The following is a 20,154-nucleotide window of genomic DNA, read 5'->3' as shown; positions in this document are numbered from 1 at the left end:
GTGATGGTGGAGGGTTGTTTTTCAGATTGGAGACGTGTGACCAGTGGAGTGCCACAAGGATCGGTGCTGGGTCCACTACTTGTTGTCATTTATACAAATGATTTGGATGTGAGCCTAAGAGATATAGTTAGTAAGTTTGCAGATGACACCAAAATTGGAGGTGTAAGGGACAGCGAAGAAATTTACCTTGGATTACAACGGGATCTTGGTCAGATGAGCCAAATGGGCTGAGGAATTGTAGATGGAGTTTAATTTAGATAAATGCGAGGTGCTGCATTTTTGAAAAGCAAATCAGAGCAGGACATACACACTTAATGATAAGGTCATGGGGAATGTTACTGAACAAAGAGACTTTGGAGTGCAGGTTCATAGCTCCTTGAAAGTGGAGTCGCAGGTAGATAGGATAGTGAAGGCGGCGTTTGGTATGCTTTCATTTATTGGTCAGAGAATTGAGTACAGGAGTTGGGAGATCATGTTATGGTTGTACAGGACATCGGTTAGACCACTTTTGGAATATTGCATGCAATTCTGGTCTCCTTCCTATAAGAAGGATGTTATGAAACTTGCAAGGGTTCAGAAAAGATTTACAAGGATGTAGCCAGGGTTGGAGGATTTGAGCTATAGGGAAAAGCTGAATAACCTGGGGCTGCTTTCCCTGGAGTGTCGGAGGCTGAAGGGTGACCTTATAGAGGTTTACAAAATCATGAGGGGCATGGACAGGATAAATAGACAGTCTTTTCCATGGGGTGGGGGAGTCCAGAACGCGAGGGCATAGGTTTAGGGTGAGAGGGGAAAGACATAAAAGGGACCCATGAGGCAACTTTTTCACGCAGAGGGTGGTACGTTTATGGAATGAGCTGCCAGAGGAAGTGGCGGAGGATAGTACATTTAAGAGGCATCTGGATGGGTATATAAATAGGAAGGGTTGAGAGGGATATGGGCCGAGTGCTGGCAGGTAGGACTAGATTGGGTTGGGATATCTGGTCGGCATGGATGGGTTGGACCGAAGGGTATGTTTTCATGCTGTACATCTCTATTATTCTATGTATGGAATCTGTTTTCATCCAAAGGATGGTGGGGAATCTGGAATACATTACTTAAGAGGGTAGTTGAGGTGGGAAGCCTCACAACCTTTAAAATATACTTGGATGAGCTATTTAAATGTTACAACATCAAAGGCTATGGGCCAAATGCTGGCGAGTGTGACTCGGGTGGATTTAGAGTAGTATTTTTTGGGTTGGTGCAGACTTGGATTGTCTGAAGGGCTCCTTTTTTACTGTATGATTCTGATAAAACTCTCACTGTTGACTGATGGCATTAGAAGGTAAAAACAATGACTGCAGATGCTGGAAACCAGATTCTGGATTAGTGGTGCTGGAAGAGCACAGCAATTCAGGCAGCATCCGAGGACAGGCAAAATCGACGTTTCGGGCAAAAGCCCTTCATCAGGAATAATGGCAGAGAACCTGAAGCGTGGAGAGAGAAGCTAGAGGAGGGTGGGGGTGCGGAGAGAGTAGCATAGAGTACAATAGGTCAGTGGGGGAGGAGATGAAGGTGATAGGTCAGGGAGGAGAGAGTGGAGTGGATAATTGGAAAAGGAGCTGGGCAGGTCGGACAAGTCCGGACAAGACAAGGGGACAGTGTTGTGCTGGAGGTTAGAAACTAGGATGAGGTGGGGGAAGGGGAAATGAGGAAGCTGTTGAAGTCCACATTGATGCCCTGGGGTTGAAGTGTTCCGAGGCGGAAGATGAGGCGTTCTTCTTCCATGCGTCTGGTGGTGAGGGAGCGGTGGTGGAGGAGGCCCAGCACCTCCATATCCTCGGCAGAGTGGGAGGGGGAGTTGAAATGTTGGGCCACGGGGCGGTTTGGTTGATTGGTGCGGGTGTCTCGGAGATGTTCCCTAAAGCGCTCTGCTAGGAGGCGCCCAGTCTCCCCGATGTAGAGGAGACCGCATCGGGAGCAACAGATACAATAAATGATATTAGTGGATGTGCAGGTAAAACTTTGATGGATGTGGAAGGCTCATTTAGGGTCTTGGATGGAGGTGAGGGCACAGGTTTTATAGTTCCTGCGGTGGCAGGGGAAAGTGCCAGGATGGGACGGTGGATCGTAGGGGGGCGTGGACCTGACCAGGTAGTCACGGAGGGAACAGTTTTTGCGGAAGGTGGAGAGGGGTGGGGAGGGAAATATATCCCTGGTGGTGGAGTCTTTTTGGAGGTGGCGGAAATGTCGGCGGATGATTTGGTTTATGCGAAGTTTGGTAGGGTGGAAGGTGAGCACCAGGGGCGTTCTGTCCTTGTTGCGGTTGGAGGGGTTGGGTCTGAGGGCGGAGGTGCGGGATGTGGACGAGATGCGTTGGAGGGCATCTTTAACCACGTGGGAAGGGAAATTGCTGTCTCTAAAGAAGGAGGCCATCTGGTGTGTTCTACGGTGGAACTGGTCCTCCTGGGAGCAGATAAGGCAGAGGCGGAGGAATTGGGAATACGGGATGGCATTTTTGCAAGAGGAAGGGTGGGATGAGGTGTAATCCAGGTAGCTGTGGGAGTTGGTGGGTTTGTGGAAAATGTCAGTGTCAAGTCGGTCATCACTGATGGAGATGGAGAGGTCCAGGAAGGGGAGGGAGGTGTCAGAGGTGGTCCAGGTAAATTTAAGGTCAGGGTGGAATGTGTTGGTGAAGTTGATGAATTGCTCAACTTCCTCGCGGGAGCACGAGGTGGCGCCAATGCAATCATCAATGTAGCGAAGGAAGAGGTGGGGAGTGGTGCCGGTGTAATTACGGAAGATCAACTGTTCTACGTAGCCAACAAAGAGACAGGCATAGCTGGGGCCCATACGTGTGCCCATGGCTACCCCTTTGGTCTGGAGGAAGTGAGAGGATTCAAAGGAGAAATTGTTAAGGGTGAGGACCAGTTCGGCCAAACGAATGAGAGTGTCGGTGGAAGGGTACTGTTGGGAACGTCTGGAGAGGGAAAAACGGAGGGCTTGGACGCCCTGGTCATGGCGGATGGAGGTGTAGAGGGATTGGATATCCATGGTGAAGATGATGCGTTGGGGGCAGGGGAAACGGAAGTCTTGGAGGAGGTGGAGGGCGTGGGTGGTGTCTCAAACGTATGTGGGGAGTTCCTGGACTAGGGGGGGATAGGACAGTGTCGAGGGAGGTAGAGATGAGTTCAGTGGGGCAGGAGCATGCTGAGACAATGGGTCGGCCAGGGTGGTCAGGCTTGTGGATCTTGGGAAGGAGGTAGAACCGGGCAGTGCGGGGTTCCCGGACTATGAGGTTGGAAGCTGTGGATGGGAGATCTCCTGAGGTGATGAGGTTCTGTATGGTCTGGGAGATGATGGGTTGGTGATGGGGGGTGGGGTCATGGTCAAAGGGGCAGTAGGAAGAGGTGTCCTCGAGTTGGCGTTTGGCTTCAGCGATGTAGAGGTCAGTGCGCCAGGCTACCACTGCGCCCCCTTTATCCGCTGCCATGATGGTGAGGTTGGGATTGGAGCAGAGGGATTGGAGGGCTGAGCGTTGTGATGGTGAGAGGTTGGAGTGGAGGAGGGGGGTCAACAGGTTGAGGGGGTTAATGTCCCGGCAGCAGTTGGAAATGAAGAGGTCGAGGGCAGGTATTAGGCCAGCACGGAGTGTCCAGGTGGATGCAGTGCGTTGGAGGTGGGCGAAGGGGTCCTCGGAAGGTGGGCGGGAGTCCTGATTGTGAAAGTAAGCTCGGAGGCGGAGGCGACGGAAGAATTGTTCGATGTCACGGCGTGTATTAAATTCATTGATGCGTGATCGGAGGGGGAACGAAGTTGAGTCCTTTGCTGATGACTGATCGTTCGTCCTCAGTGAGGGGGAGGTCTGGAGGGATGGTGAAAACTCGGCAGGGCTGGGAGCTGGTGTGGGTGTGGAGCTGGGAGTGGGGTCGGAGTCAGTACCTGGAGTGGGTGTGATGGTGGGGGGAATGGGGGTAGAGTCATGAGCGGGGTAGTGTTCCCCTCGGGGTTCTGGGGGGTGGGGATAGTGACAGTGGGGTCTGTGGGGGGTGTGTCAGCAGAATGCAGGTGAGTGGCGCTGGTGGGGGCGGAAATGGTGGCAGACGGGGCAGTAGGGGTGGTGGAAGTCACTGAGCGTGTGGCATCAGCGATGATGTGAGGGGAGGAAGTGGCTGTGGGAGTGGCCATGATGGGAAGTGGCTGTGGGAGTGTTCCCCTCGGGGTTCTGGGGAGTGGGGATAGTGACAGTACCACCTCCATAAAACTTTTACCCACCCACCTCCATAACCAGCGCGCCTCAAACATTCCAGAAGATTCCCCTGGCCTCGGAAACACCATTAGCCATGCGGCTGATGCAGCTACCACCCCCACACTGATTGATGATGTCACTTCTGCCCCCATCATGGCCACTCACCTGCATTCTGCTGACAGGAGTTTGAGCAATTCATCAACTTCACCAACACATTCCACCCTGACCTTAAATTTACCTGGACCATCTCTGACACCTCCCTCCCCTTCCTGGACCTCTCCATCTCCATCAGTGACGACCGACTTGACACTGACATTTTCTACAAAATGCCATCCCGTATTCCCAATTCCTTCGCCGCCGCCATATCTGCTCCCAGGAGGACCAGTTCCACCGTAGAACACACCAGATGGCCTCCTTCTTTAGAGACCGCAATTTCCCTTCCCATGTGGTTAAAGATGCCCTCCAACGCATCTCGTCCACATCCCGCACCTCTGCCCTCAGACCCAACCCCTCCAACCGCAACAAGGACAGAACGCCCCTGGTGCTCACCTTCCACCCTACCAAACTTCGCATTAACCAAATCATCTGCCGACATTTTCGCCACCTCCAAAGAGACCCCACCACCAGGGATATATTTCCCTCCCCACCCCTCTCCGCCTTCCGCAAAGACCGTTCCCTCCGTGACTACCTGGTCAGGTCCACGCCCCCCTACGATCCACCGTCCCATCCTGGCACTTTCCCCTGCCACTGCAGGAACTGTAAAACCTGTGCCCACACCTCCTCCCTCACCTCCATCCAAGGCCGTAAATGAGCCTTCCACATCCATCAAGGTTTTACCTGCACATCCACTAATATCATTTATTGTATCCGTTGCTTCAGATGCGGTCTCCTCTACATCGGGGAGACTGGGCGCCTCCTAGCAGAGCGCTTTAGGGAACATCTCCAAGACACCCGCACCAATCAACCAAACCGCCCCGTGGCCCAACATTTCAACTCCCCCTCCCACTCTGCTGAGGATATGGAGGTGCTGGGCCTCCTCCACCACCGCTCCCTCACCACCAGACGCATGGAAGAAGAACGCCTCATCTTCCGCCTCGGAACACTTCAACCCCAGGGCATCAATGTGGACTTCAACAGCTTCCTCATTTCCCCTTCCCCCACCTCATCCTAGTTTCTAACCTCCAGCACAACACTGTCCCCTTGTTCTTGTCCAGACTTGTCCGACCTGCCCAGCTCCTTTTCCAACTATCCACTCCACCCTCTCCTCCCTGACCTATCACCTTCATCTCCTCCCCCACTGACCTATTGTACTCTGTGCTACTCTCTCCCCACCCCCACCCTCCTCTAGCTTCTCTCTCCACGCTTCAGGTTCTCTGCCTTTATTCCTGATGAAGGGCTTTTGCCCGAAACGTCGATTTTCCCTGTCCTCGAATGCTGCCTGAATTGCTGTGCTCTTCCAGCACCACTAATCCAGAATGATGCCATTAGAAATCAGGTCCTGTCTTGTAAGCACATTTAAAGAAAACAAATTTAAACTTTTTTTGGTACATCATCATAGATAAAATCAGCAGCTACTGCAGTCAAAACAGGGAGAAATTTACACTAGCAATGGAAGATAATCACTTCATCAGTAAAAATAAAAAGGGACTTGCATTTATATTATCATTCACAAACTCAGGAATCGTGAAATGTTTTACAGCCAATGAAGTATTTTTGAAATATAGGCACTGTTATAAAATCTGAGCCAAATTTGTAGGCAGTAAGATCCCAAAACGAGCAATGTAATACATCCAGGTTTATTAAAATATACTACATTGGTTGAGGTACACACAGAAGCCTGGTTGCCAGGGGAAAACAACCAAAAAAAGAAATCACAAAGCAAAATGAACAGGCAACTTATGATTCTATAATATGAAACAAGGGGGAAAATATGAATGAAACTTGGATTTATACAATGCCTTAGGACATCCCACAGCATTTTGAACAAGACAAATTACTTCATGAAGAACATTCAAGGTGGTTACAGAATCTTGGATCAGTGTGATATTTATCAATTGTCCAGGTCTATCCGTATGAACCTGGGTAGCTGGACTATGTTGTACTTGCAAACAGAACAGACACAACTTTATATTTTTATCACAGAACAGTCCAAGAATTTCAGAAATTAAGATAACAGTGGCTCAAGAAACCTCAAACATTTCCACACTTATTCTAATGTGATGTCAGGAAGGTTTAAGTTACTTATGATTCTTTTTCATATTTTTATGATCAGACAAAAAAAAAACTGACTTATTTTCCAAAATGTTTTGATATCCTTTTACAACAAGAAAAATAATTCTTAATAAATTCTAGACAAAAAACATCTGAATCCATAATGTTTGGAAATTGATGTGTTCCACTGTTGAAATCCTTAGCTTTAATTTTAGCCATTTAAAGTATGCATTTTCTGCATTAAGAAGAGGAAATAAGGAAACTGTTCGCAAAGGGGAAGAAAAGGTTTTGAGAATAGAAACAACAATGTAGTAAAACTCAATAGATAAGGAAGAGATAGTGGACATCCAACAGCTGAGGAAAGCAAGTGCTAAGTAAGCAGTACTCCATATTCAGATGGCAGGTTGAGAGTCTGAAGTTAATTTTCTAAATAAGGTTGAATAAAAGTTAACAACCAAGATGAGCACTGTGAAACTGCAGGTACTCTTGGAGCTTGTTGATGACAACAAGGATCATGTGAAGAGCATTTAAGTGGAACACCACAAAGTCCACATAGTTCTGAAGTAGCTATGATTTATGAAGAATGAAAACCAATGGGGAAAGCAAATGAAACTATAACTCAGGATTTTAACAGTCATGAGTGAGGTCATAGTTTAGGTGAGTAATATTCTAGGGGATATTTCTGCAATTCAGGTGATCTTTTGTAAAATTGCGAAGAATACAAATTTAAAAGAATCTATTACTGGACTCCTTACACTCTCAGCACTCAAGTATTTGGTTGTTTCTGCTAAAAGAAACCAGTTGATTGTTGCATATTTCTAGCCTTTCATGTCAAAGTAAAGTATTTAGTTTATGTCTAGGTCTTCAATTTTTTGGTTCTTTTTAAAAATTTGTTCACAGAATGAAGGGATTGTTGGCTAAGCCAACATTTATTGCCCATCCCTATTTGCCCAGAGGGTAGTTAAGCGTCAACATGTTGCTGTGTTTGGAGTCACATGTGGGCTTGACTAGGTAAGAATGGCAGACTTCCTTCCCTAAAGGACATTAGTGAATCAAATGGGCTTTCCATCATCGGCAAAGGATTCATGGTCATCATTAAACACTTAATTCCAGATTTATATGGAGTTCAAATTCTACCATCCACAACTGGATTCAAACTCATGTGCCCTGAACAATACCTGGGTTTTTGGATTAATAGTCCTGCAATAATACCATGAGCCTATTGCAGAAAATCAAATTGGCAAATGTAGTCATGAAGACAAATTCATAGACTGTATTTAAGGCAATTTTCTAGAATAATATGTTGGGGATCATAAATTAAATGGATAAAAGGGAAAACACAGGCCAAAGTGAATGCTAATGCCTCAAAAAACAAGGCTGGAAAATAATAATATGGAACCAGAAAATGGCAGAGGAGTTAAGTAAATACTTCGTGCCATGGATGTAGGTTTGCTGGAAGGTTCATTTTCAGACATTTCGTCACCATACTAGGTAACATTTTCAGTGAGCCTGCGGATGAAGCACTACTGATGATTCCTGCTTTCTATTTATATGTTTGTGGTTTCTTGGGTTGATGTCATTTCCTCTGGTGATGTCACTTCCTGTTCTTTTTCTCAGGGGGTGGTAAATCAGGTCCCAGTCAATATGTTTGTTGATGACTTCAGGTTGGAATGCTATGCTTCTAGGAATTCTCGTGCGTGTCTCTGTTTGGCTTGTCCTAGGATGGATGTGTTGCCCCAGTCGAACTGGTGTCCTTCCTCATCTGTATATAAGGATATTAGCGAGAGAGGGTCATGTCATTTTGTGGCTAGTTTTCTGCCTGTTTGTCCAATGTAGTTTTTGTTACAGTCCTTGCACAATATTTTGTAAATGTTGTCTTGTTGTCTGTATAGGGTCTTTCAAGTTGCTGTTTTAGTGAGTAGGTGGGTTTGTGGGCTACCATGATACCAACGGGTCTGAGTAGTCTGGCAGTCATTTCCGAGATGTCTTTGATGTAGGGGAGAGTGGCTAGGATTTCGGGATGTGTTTTGTCTGCTTGTTTGGGTTTGTTGCTGAGAAATCTGCGGACTATGTTCACTGGGTACGCATTCTTTTTGAATACACGGTATGGGTGATTTTCCTTTGCTCTGCGTAATTCCTCTGTGCTGCAGTGTGTGTTGGCTCGTTGGAATAATGTTCTGATACAGCTTCATTTGTGGATGTTGGTGATTGCTTCTCTCATTCACTATTTAGTCTGTATGTGTTGTTTTCCTGTAGATGCTGGTTTGAAGTTCCCCATGTCACAGTAGAGCGAACAGCCAATGGGGAATGTCAAACCAGCATCTACAGGAAAACAACACATACAGACCAAATATTGAACTACAGAATCACCCCGACATCCACAAACGAAGCTGCATCAGAACATCACTCCAATGAGCCACCACACACTGCAGCACAGAGGAACTAAGCAGAGTAAAATCACCTGTACAGTGTATTCAAAAAGAACGGGTACCCAATGAACACAGTCCGCAGATTTCACAGCAACAAACCCAAACAAGCAGACAAAACACATCCAGAAATCCTAGCCACTCTCCCCTATGTCCAAGAGATTTCGGAAATGACTGCCAGACTACTCGGACCCCTTGGCATCATGGTAGCCCACTAACCCACCAACACACTAAAACAGCAGCTAATGAAGTTGAACAGAAAACAAACAAAACTAATGTCAAAATACTGTGCAAGGACTGTAACAAACATTACATTGGACAAACAGGCAGAAAACTACCCACCAGGATACATGAAAATTAACTAGCCACAAAACAACATGACCCTCCCTCACTAATATCCTTACATATAGATGAGGAAGACCACCACTTCGACTCGGGCAACACATCCATCCTTGGACAAGCCAAACAGAGACACGCATGAGGATTCCTAGAAGCATGGCATTCCAACCGGAACTCTATCAACAAACACATGGACTTGGACCCGATTTACTACCCCCTGAGAAAAAGAACAGGAAATGACACCACAGAAAATGACATCACCAACCCAAGGAAACCCAAACATATAAAGAGAAAGCAGGAATCATCAGCAATGCTTCGTCCGGAAGCTCACTGAAGATGTTACCTAGTATAGTGACGAAACGTCTGAAAATGAACCTTCCAACTCAACAAGCAAACCTACATCCAGAACCTCAACCCAAGTATAAATCTTCTCAAATCTCATTTTGTATCATCTTCAAATTAGAGGACATGAATAATATTCCAAAAATTAAATAATCAAGGGGCCCAAGGCAATTGAGGAAATAAACAATAAATTTCATTTGAGAAAAAATATTTCGGAAACTAATGGGGCTAAAGGTTAATATGTTCACTAGACATGATGGGTTGGCAGGTAGGAGATTTAAAGAATTAGCTACAGAGATAGATTTTCTTTTGAGGAGACGTAAAGTAGGTTGGGACTTTACTAATTGAGAGCTGGCATTATTGAACCATTATACAGTTCTTCAGGTGTTCGACAGTGTAGATGCAGAGAGGTTGTTGTCCCTTGCAAAGAGTATGCAAACAGAGGGCATAATCTCAGGAGTAAGGGATTGCCTATTTAAAACAGATGAGGAGGAATCATTTCGTACAGGATAGCGACACCGTGGAATCATTACTACAGAGGGCTATATTTAAGACAGATGCATAAATTTTTAAAATTAGTAAGGGAATCAAAGATTATGGGGATCATGGATTAGCCATGATCTCACTGAATTACCAAATACATGGGCTGAATGGCCTTCTTCTGCTCCTGCGTCTTATGGTCACACCCTTAAATGACAGGCTTAACAAAAAAACTGACTGTTATATGACTTAATGGAATAATTATTGGGGTGGGGAGAAGAAAGTACCAGTGTATTTGTAAGTGGAGTCTTCTTCAGTTTGAAAAAGATAATGCTGATCCATGACCTTAAGAAAATCTCATTATGAATGCATTTGCTCTGCTCATGCTATATTGCCAAAATTGCTTGTTGAAATTCTCATAAATTATACAATTCTAAAGTATATGATATATCAAAGCATACATCAGGTCTGTTTTTCGATGCGTCTGCCAGAATCTAATAAATCAGTCCTTACCCCTTCAACTAAAATCCTGATGTAGACTTACATCACAGTTGATTGCTGAAACAGTTCCCATAAAAGGCTTGGTTAGGAACAAGAGTATTTCATTGGGGTGTGCCAGAGAGCAATATCAAAAGATATAAAAGATCAAGATCAAAAAGGAGTTTATTGTTTCCAAGTATTTGCAATTAAATGCGAACTTACCTTCACCAATTTTATCTTCTATGAAAAAGATCTTGGATAACTGAGGTACTACTTCATATAGTCTGTCAATATCCATTTTAATCTCTGCTATTAAAAAAACAATTAACTTGTTAGTGCAGTATTCTTTGATTAATTATAATTAAAATACACTATCCTGATTAATAAATTTAAATATTTCACATTTTCTCCTTTAAATATTTGTCTGAATTTTTTTAAATGGCTAAAAAGGAGCCTACTCAAAGACTTTCCATAAAACACTGTCTTTGAATACTATGAAGTTCTTAGACAAGCAATGTCACAATGTGTAGCAAATTGGAAAATCAATGCAGTTAATAAGACAGTATATTTATTTTACATAATGCTCCATTCAGCAATCAACAAACTGACAAAATTCAGCCAAGGTCCATAGATGAACCCATAGGACAAGCAACATTGTGACTAGCAACTGCAGAGTTCGACCAACATTAAATATTACCAGTATATTTAAGACTGCTCTCTTCTACCACTCCCAATACAATTTCCAAAGTTCTTCAGATTTGTATGATTAGGACATATTAACTTTCAGTTGGAAAGGCAAGGCAGTCTAAACTGCAGATTGTATAAAAATCAATGTAACCTCAGTCAGATAAAAGGTGCTGTAATTCTCCACATTTATCTACTTGTAACAATCTCAATAATCCATCTAGCAGCATAGCAAACAGCTAACCAGTAATAACCAAAAGGAACATTGATAAGTTCTGGGAAGTCAAAAGGTGAAATATGCACTGCAGAATGAATAACGCAAAAGCTTCAAGGGACTAAATAACGTCAGTTCCCTCGCCCAAGCATGGTAAAAGTTGGCAAAGAATTTTTAAAAAAACCTCAATTTTTGGCAGTTCAACTACTCTGCAACAATGATTTGAATCAGACACAGTGTCACTGTATAAACAGCTAAAAGTCTCTTTTCAAAATTGAAATCAGAGCCTTATGCTGAATGTAGGATACCAATGCTCTTAATAAAATGTTTAACTTATTTTCCCTAACCTGTTCAGAGATGTTGTTACACATTTTTGGAGCAGGTGGTGCTTAACCTAGGCCTCCTGATACTGTGATAGGGACACTACCATGGCACAAGAAAACCCCACGAATGCCCTTTGGATAAAGGAGCAAAGCATGCACAAGTAGTCTAAGCAGCAATTCTTAAGACGATTACTGCAACTCATGAAACACCACAAATAATTACACCCCTCTTATTCAATGCCTCCCAGCCTTCAATTTTGCCTCAGATCTTTGGCAGACCTGTCGCAAAATGTGTGCAAGACAATTCAAGAAAGTAGGCAATATTACAACAGCATAAACTGGCTTACAACCAATGCAAATTAGTGAAGACATTATTTGATCAGAAATTAGCTCAGTAGTATCAAGTAAATTTCTTTGAACTTTAAAGTTGTTTCACACCACAATTAAAAACAACTTTACTCCATATGTGCACATGTTGTGAATACCAAAATGGCAGCTATTTACTGGATTCAAACTAACTACCATTGCAGCTAATTTATGAAGAGGGGGAAGCTCTGGCCTAGTGGGATTACCACAAGCCTATTAATCCAGAAACTCAGTGAGTGGCTTGAATCCCACAGTGGCAGATGGTGGAATTGAATTCAAGAAAAAAATCTGAAATTAAAGAATCTACTGATGATCACGAAAGCATTGTCGATTGTCAGAAAAAAACCCATTTGACTCACTAATGTCTTTCAGGGACAGAAATCTGCTTTCCTCATCTAGTCTGGCCCACATGACTGCAGAGAAACTCATTCCTGATGAAGTACTTCTGCCCAAAACGTCAATTCTGCTGCTACTCGGATGCTACCTAACCTGCTGTGCTTTTCCAGCACCACACTCTCGGCCCGACATGACTCCAGACCCAAAGCAATGTGGCTGACTCTCAACTGCCCTCGGAAATGAGCAAATTAAATTCACTCACTATGAAGACTCAAAGAAATGAAATACAGTCATATTCCTGGAATCATACCTTACAGACAACGTCCCAGACTCCACTGGCAGGACAGACCCACTACAGGTGGTGGCACAGTGGCATACATTTTGCTTTGTACTGGGAATCTGCAGCACTGACTCCAGACCCCACGAAGTCTCAAGGCTTTAGGTTAAATAATGGGCAAGGAGACCTCCTGCAGATTACCATATACCATCTGCCTTCAAATGATGAATCAGTGCACTTCCATGTTGAACACATGGAGGAAACAGAGTGGCAAGATCCCAAAATGTAGTGAGAGGGGGATTTTAATGTCCACCAAGAATAGTTTTGCAGGATATACTATGGATCGAGCATGTGAGATCCTAAAGGACATAGCTGCTAGACTTTCTCTGCAGCAGGGGTTGGAGGGAACCAAGAAGAGGGAAAATCATACTTAAACTCATCCTTATCAAACTGCTGGCTGCAGATGCAACTGGCCATGATGTCCTTAAGAGCAACCACTGCACAATTTTTGTGGAGACGAAGTCCCACCTTTAAAGTGACAATACTCTACATGTTGTGTGGCACTGTCACTGTACTAAATGGGACAGACAGATCTAACAATTCAATATTGAGCATCCATGAGGGGCTGTGGGTTATCAACAGCAGCAGAATTGGTCAGGCATATCCCCCACCTCTACCATTACCATTAAGTCAGGGGATCAATCCTGGTTCAATACACAGTGCAGCAGGCATACCAGGAGCAGCACCAGGCACACCTAAAAATGAGGGGCCAACATTGTGAAACTACCAAACAGCATAAGCAGCAGGCGATTGTCAGAGTTAAATGATCCCAAAGCCAAAGGATCGGATCTAAGCTCTGCAGTCCTGCCACATCCAGCTGTGAATGATGGTGATCAAGTTTCTGCAGTGTTGTCCAGCTGTCTGACACAGTGGCTCAGTGGTTAGGACTGCTGTCTTACAGTGCCAGATACCAGAGATCGATTCCAGCCTCGGCTGACTGTCTGGGGCAGCACGGTGGTTCAGTGGTTAGCACTGCTGCCTCTCAGTTCAAGGGACCTGGGTTTGAGCCCAACCTCAGGTGACTGTCTGTGTGGAGTTTGAACATTTTCTCAGTGTCTGCATGGATTTTCTCCCACAATCGAAAGATGTGCAGCTTAGGTAAATTGCCCGTATGTTCAGGGATGCGTAGGTTAGGTGCATTAGTCAGGAGTAAATATAGGATAATAGGCTGGAGGGAAATGTATCTGGGTGGGTCACTCTTTGAAGGTTCGATGTGGATTTGTTGGGCCGAAGGGTCTGTTTCCACACTGCAGGGATTCGATGATTCTAAACAACTCAATGGAGGAGGCGGCTTCACAAATATCCCCACCCTCAATGACGGAAGAATCCAACACATCAGTGCAAATCACAAGGCTGAAACATTCGAAGCAATCTTCAGTCAAGTGGATGGTCCATCTCAGCCTCTTCCAGTGGTCCCCAGCACTACAAATACCAGACTTCAGCCAATTCCATTTGCTCCATGTGATAAAAGAAACAACGAGAGGCACGGAGAGCACAAAGGTTATGGGCCCTGACAACATTCCACAAACAGTACCAAAGATTTGTGCTCCAGACATGCCACTCCTTAGCTAAGCTCTTCCAGTAGATTTTACTGTTCCTCGGATGCTGCCTGAATTGCTGCGCTCTTCCAGCACCACTAATCCAGAATCTGGTTTCCAGCATCTGCAGTCATTGTTTTTACCAAAGCTCTTCCAGTAGACATTTCCAAGGTGGCAGCAGACTAGCAAGGCTGAGCCCAAGGCTCATCCGCTTTCTTTCTTTTTACTTTTGCTCTTTTTATTTCTTCTCCCTTCATTTTCTTTAAAGCCTGGAGAATGGTGGCGGCTGAGGCGGAGTGAAAAATTAAGGACGAGGCCTACATCAGCAGTGGCAGCAACATCAGGATGAGGCTGACATGACTCTATCCCAGCCCAGGGTTTCTGAGAACAAGGAGCAGGTCCCTGGCCAACTTCCCTGACCCAGACTCACAAACTGAGTCAAGACTCCACGTCTTCAGCTCGGCCTGGGCACCTGAAAAAGTGGAAGCATCAGCAAAAGAGACGACAGAAGATCCCTGCAACTAGTGGCAGCTTTTAGAGGAGCGTTGGACAGGAAATAGGAGGTACAGAGCCCATGTATCCCCAGACCCTTGGCTCCAACTTGGAGGCAGCAATTGCAGTTGTGACAGTAGTGGAGTCCCCTAACCGAGAGCCCAGAGTCTTTTTCAGACACTCCAGCTAATGTCAAATAGCAACTGAAGGAGCAATAGAGAAAGAACAGGAGAGAAAGATGAACTCTACTACAGCAAAATCTTGCATTGAATTCAGTGCTTCAAGATGGTGACACTTTGCATATAACATGCGATAAAACATTTTTCAATGGATTTTTAGATACACGTCAATAGACCTAAATCTCAATCAATAGTCACAACACTGACATCTCCCAGGTAATGTGGAGATTTGACCAGGCGTGTCCTATACACAAACAGCAGGACAAATCCAATCCGGCCAATTACCATATCACTCTTGATCATCAGCAAAAACGATGAAAGGTATCATCAATAGTGTCATTAAACAGCACCTGCTCAGCAGCTACTTGCTCAGTGACACCCAGTTTGAATTCTGCCTGGGCCACTCAGTTCCTAACCACATTTAGAACCTTGTTTCAAACATGGACAAAACAGCTGAATTCCATAGGCTAGATGAGAATGACAGCCCTTGATGTCAAAGCCACACTCAACTAAAAGATGTTGTGGGAAGTTAGGGAAGAAATTGCAGGCCCCTAGCAGAAACATTTGTATCATCCATAAACACCAGTGAAGTACTGGAGGACTGGAGGGTGGCTAACATTGTGACATTGTTAAAGGAAGGCTGTGAGGAGAAACCTGGAAATTCTAGATCTGAGAGTCGGACATCAGTGGTGGTTAAGTTGTTGGGGGAGACTCTTAAAGGGAGGACTTGCATGCATTTGGAGAGGAGAGGACTGATTAGGTACAGTCAGCATGGTTTTGTGTGAGGAAAACCTTGACTCACTAACTTGACTGAGTTTATTGAGGATGTGACCAAGACGACAGATGAGGGCAGAGTAGTAGATATTGTTTACTTGGACTTCAGTAAAGCATTTGATAAGGTCCCGCATGGTAGACTAATTAGTAAAGTTAGATCGCATGGGATTCAGGATGAGCTTGGCAATTGGATATATAATTGGCCGTACAAGCAAGAGACAGAGGGTGGTGGTGGACGGCTGATCTTTGGACTGGAGGTCTGTGGCCAGTGGTGAAAGTGAGGTCTGCAGATGCTGGAGATCAAAATTGAAACTTTATTGCTGGAACAGCACAGCAGGTCAGGCAGCATCCAGGGAACAGGAGATTCGACGTTTCGGGCACAGGCCCTTCTTCAGGAATGAGCAGAGAGTGTTCAGCAGGAGAAGATAAAAGGTAGGGAGGAGGGACTTGGAGGAGGGGCGTTGGAAATGTGATAGGTGGAAAGAGGTCAAGGTGAGGGTGATAGGTCGGAGTAGGATGGAGGCGGAGAGGTCAAGAAGAAGACTGCAGGTCAGGAAGGCGGTGCCGGGCTGGAGGGATCCGGCTGAGACAAGGTGGGGGGAGGGGGGATGAAGAAACTGGTGAAGTCCAAGTGGTGCCAGGTATGCAACAAAGCTCGGGCTGCAGAGAACCACATCTATCCTCCTGACAATCCCTTGGCTGTCCCCTGCTAACTCGATATTCCTGTGAACTCCTTCCACATGAATGTCTTCACATAATACCATGCCATGATCAGTTTGCTGAGCTACTTTAAATTCCATTATACCTCCCGTATTATGCTCACAAGAAACCTGCCTGTGTCCTAAATTGTCTTGAATCCCATCCACCATCTACTTTGCTGGCTGAGTTGTTTACTTCTCATTTAAACTTTTCATCTAAACTCTCATATCTCCTCTTGGTCTCACTGCTTTCCCTACTCTTGAAATTTCTTGCAGCCCTACATCCCTTTCCTCTCTTCTAATTACTTTACCTTTGGTGCCATGCATTCTGTCAAGTCTAAGCACTAGAAGTTCCTCTCCAAGAATCTCCATCTCTATTGCATATTTTTCAAGCAGAAGTACATGGGTTGTTGCTAGGCAAGGGAATTGAAGGACATCAGGAATAGATGAGATTATATTATTTAAAACACAAGCAGATCAGCTAAGAACTTATTAAATGTGCAGGTAATTGGGACTAATTTAGGTTGGAATTATGGTTGGCATGGACTGGTTGGGGATCAAAGGGTCTGTTACCATGCTGTATGACTATGACTGGAGTTGAACGTGCAGGTGATGGTCTTCCCATACATTATGTGGCCTTGTTCATCGAGATACAATCAGATTAACTACTTGCCAATGTGCAGTCACGTAAGTATAAACTGATACTCTATGCTATAAACAAAGTCCAGATTGTATTCTTAAAAATTCTGTTTTTTCACAGAACCTATCCATCACAATTTCCAACTAATTCATTTTGCTTTTACCTTTATATTCATTATCTGTAGAGAGAACAATAAATTCTTGTACTTATCAGTTACAATGTTATTTCTACTTATCCACTGCTGTTCTATGCAAGTACCACAGCCCCTAAACATGGTAGTTTGAAGCTTAAAAACGTCTGAAGCATCAAAACTAGTTAAAAATCAAATTCTGGTGCAAATCATAGTCTATATATTTTAACTGAGGATAAACAGCACATGGTTTGCCTTAAACTGAATACAGCTCTAATAAGCAAAAACATGCAACATTGTGTTAGCTGTGTTTTTGCAGATTGCACATTAGCAACAGTGGTTAAAAAGAGTCATATTTTTTGAGATGTAATCCATTCACACTATTTGCAAGGAACTTTTCACCATTTCTCAGAGTGGTTGCAAGATGGCACAATTCGATATATAATTGCTTGGTAATTCATAACTCGGGGGGGCTGATTTTAGGAAGAGAGGAGCAGGAATAGGCATTCAGTACTACCATTCAATGAATGGCTGATTTGTGACCTAACTCCATATACCCGCTTTTGGCCCATATCCCTTAATACCTTTGCTTAACAAAAAGAAATCTACCTCAGATTTAAAATTAACAACTGACACTGGATCAACTGCTGTTTGGAGAAAAGAGCTCCAAACATTTAATACTCTCTGCCTAAAGAAGTGTTCCTAACATCTTCCCTGAGTGGTCTGGCCCTAATTCTCAGACCATGCTGCAGGTTCTAGAATCACCAAACAGTGGAAATAGTTTCTCTTTACTTACCCTGTCTTTGCCTGATAATATCTTGAAGACTTCACTTAGATCACCCCTTTTAAATTTCAGAAAAAACAGGCCTAATTTATAGAATTTCTCCTCATAACAAAATCCCAAATCCAGGTATTATTCCTGCAAAACTATACTGCACTGTCTCGAGGAAATATATCCTTCCTACATTGTGGCGCCCAGATCTGCTATTCATCCCGCACTCACTCATCAGACTGCCGAAAGAATATCAAATTTCAAAGACAGATACTTGTGTAGGAACGTACGTAGATTCAACTAAGTATAACTGGTCACATTGCAGGCACAACTGATAATCCGAAATAGTGTACATGCTATGAATTAAACCAAGAATCGATTTAAGATTATGAGTTGGGCTCATGGTGTTGCTCACATGTGCTTGCTAGAATCTACATATATTCATACACAAGGACTTGTCCTCTGCAGGAAGAAAGAATATATCCAGGCACTGCACTATTTTTCTGAATTAAAAAAATAAAGTGGAAGACAACAGTTCCTTCATGCAATCTACATGGCAACACCATGGCCAAACAGAATCAACCTGTCAACAAATCAGCACTTTTTTTGCATGCAGTTTAAATTGTTACTACTTTTGAAATTTGGCATTCTTGCATCTGTACTGATTGAATTCAAGACAAAAAAAATTGACAGCATGTCTCCTTTTCTGGTTCAGGGAAAATTCAACATATGAAGGCTTCTTCGTTTAGTTGGAGACATTTGATCCTGTAACAACTTGGTCCTCACTGCCAAGGCTTGTGACTGACCACTGATGAGAGGCATCAGGTTGTTCTGATTGTTGGCTGATCAATATTGAGCATTTCCAAAGACCAAGTAATAACAATTTTAATGTAAGTTTTGCACAATCTGAATGCCAACATTTATGTTTAATATAAAAGCTTCAGGAACCCTTGAAGGAGAAACAAATGCATTCTATCTGTACTTCACTGAACTTACTTGAAAGTTTGCAACCATCTTCATTTTCTTTACCAGAATCATTCTTCATTTGATTATGCAGAGTCAGATTGATGGCATCTTTTGACAAGCTATCTAAAGGTGTTGTCATGGTATCTCCCTGAAAAAAAGAGCACAACAGTAGTTAAAAACTGGCAATGCACTGAAATAATTTTCACAGGAAAGGAGAATTATTATTTCAAAGTCCAGTAGAGATTTACAGCACAGAAAAAGACCATTAGGCCCAATGCACATACGAAGGGTCCCTGAAAGAAAATTCAATATACCTACTCATACACACCCTTCAGCTCTTTCCCTGGACAATTTAGATTTTATATGGTTATTTAGTTTGTCCATTGTGCACAATGCATAGCGAAGTCTGGATGGGAGCAGTTATTTTGCAACATGATGTGGACATTTTATGCAGCTAGAGTTATATTAATTTAACCAAGAGAAACAGTCTTAACTAACAGGTGGAACTCAATACAGCACTAATAATATTTTTTATATTTAAAGAAGAAACTGGAAACAACAAGCAATAAAAAAACTAGTACCAGTGTGTTGATTGCTCTGTAGACATTTTGGTTTATATCATATTCCTAGCTTTGCAAAAGGGAACTTTCTTTTTAAAATGGGAGGTGTAACTTTAAAAAGTGTAAACTTCCTGCATCAGTGAATGGCATTAGTGCTATAATCACCCAGCAGCTCAAGGCAGATTCATGAAATATCTGCTTCTCTACCAGATCATGGCAACTTCAACTCCCAAGGTTGTTCATTACTTGTATAACGTTGAAATTCACATTCATACACGGTCAATCAGTTCTTGGCCAGTACCTTAGGACTGTTAAGCATTCCAGCTGGGTAGTATTGCTCTGACTGCTATAAAAATATATTCAAAAGACCCATTGAACACATGATCCTAATAAGCCTGCACCCCCTGAGCAATGAAAACATCATTGCTCTGCATAGTCCTTGTGATGTGATGAAAAGGGATTATAAAAGAAACTCATTGATGAAATGAAATGAGATTGACTAATCTCAACTCATTAATTAGTATGTGGGAACCCACAGTTTGAACTACTCCTATTTTGGCAATCTCACTCAATGGAAGCCATAGGATTACCAATATAGGAAATGGAAAATGTCACTTCTTTCTAAGTTTGAGCCAAGGC

At 43.7% G+C, this 20,154-nt stretch overlaps 1 protein-coding gene across 2 annotated transcripts in view; it reads right to left on the bottom strand.

The window, feature by feature from the left end:
- The window catches only part of cdc7 (cell division cycle 7 homolog (S. cerevisiae)), a 97,821-nt gene that overhangs the window by 54,458 nt on the left and 23,209 nt on the right, over window positions 1–20,154 (bottom strand). The window contains exons 2-3 of one of the 2 annotated variants that reach the window (XM_043698773.2): window positions 18,986–19,103; window positions 10,729–10,815 (exon numbers count right to left, since the gene is read on the bottom strand). In XM_043698773.2, the coding sequence (XP_043554708.2) occupies window positions 10,729–10,815; window positions 18,986–19,094 (196 nt within the window). In that variant the 5' untranslated portion in view covers window positions 19,095–19,103. The remainder of the gene's footprint in view (window positions 1–10,728; window positions 10,816–18,985; window positions 19,104–20,154) is intronic. The other variant, XM_043698774.2, reaches the window with a different exon arrangement.

The sequence above is a fragment of the Chiloscyllium plagiosum genome, unplaced genomic scaffold (assembly GCF_037043375.1).
Source record: "Chiloscyllium plagiosum isolate Xiang-an unplaced genomic scaffold, Cpla_swu_hap1 HiC_scaffold_9, whole genome shotgun sequence".
Lineage (NCBI taxonomy): Eukaryota > Metazoa > Chordata > Chondrichthyes > Orectolobiformes > Hemiscylliidae > Chiloscyllium > Chiloscyllium plagiosum.
The sequence above is the reverse complement of the archived record's forward strand: the minus strand, read 5'-3'. Positions and strand labels throughout refer to the sequence as shown.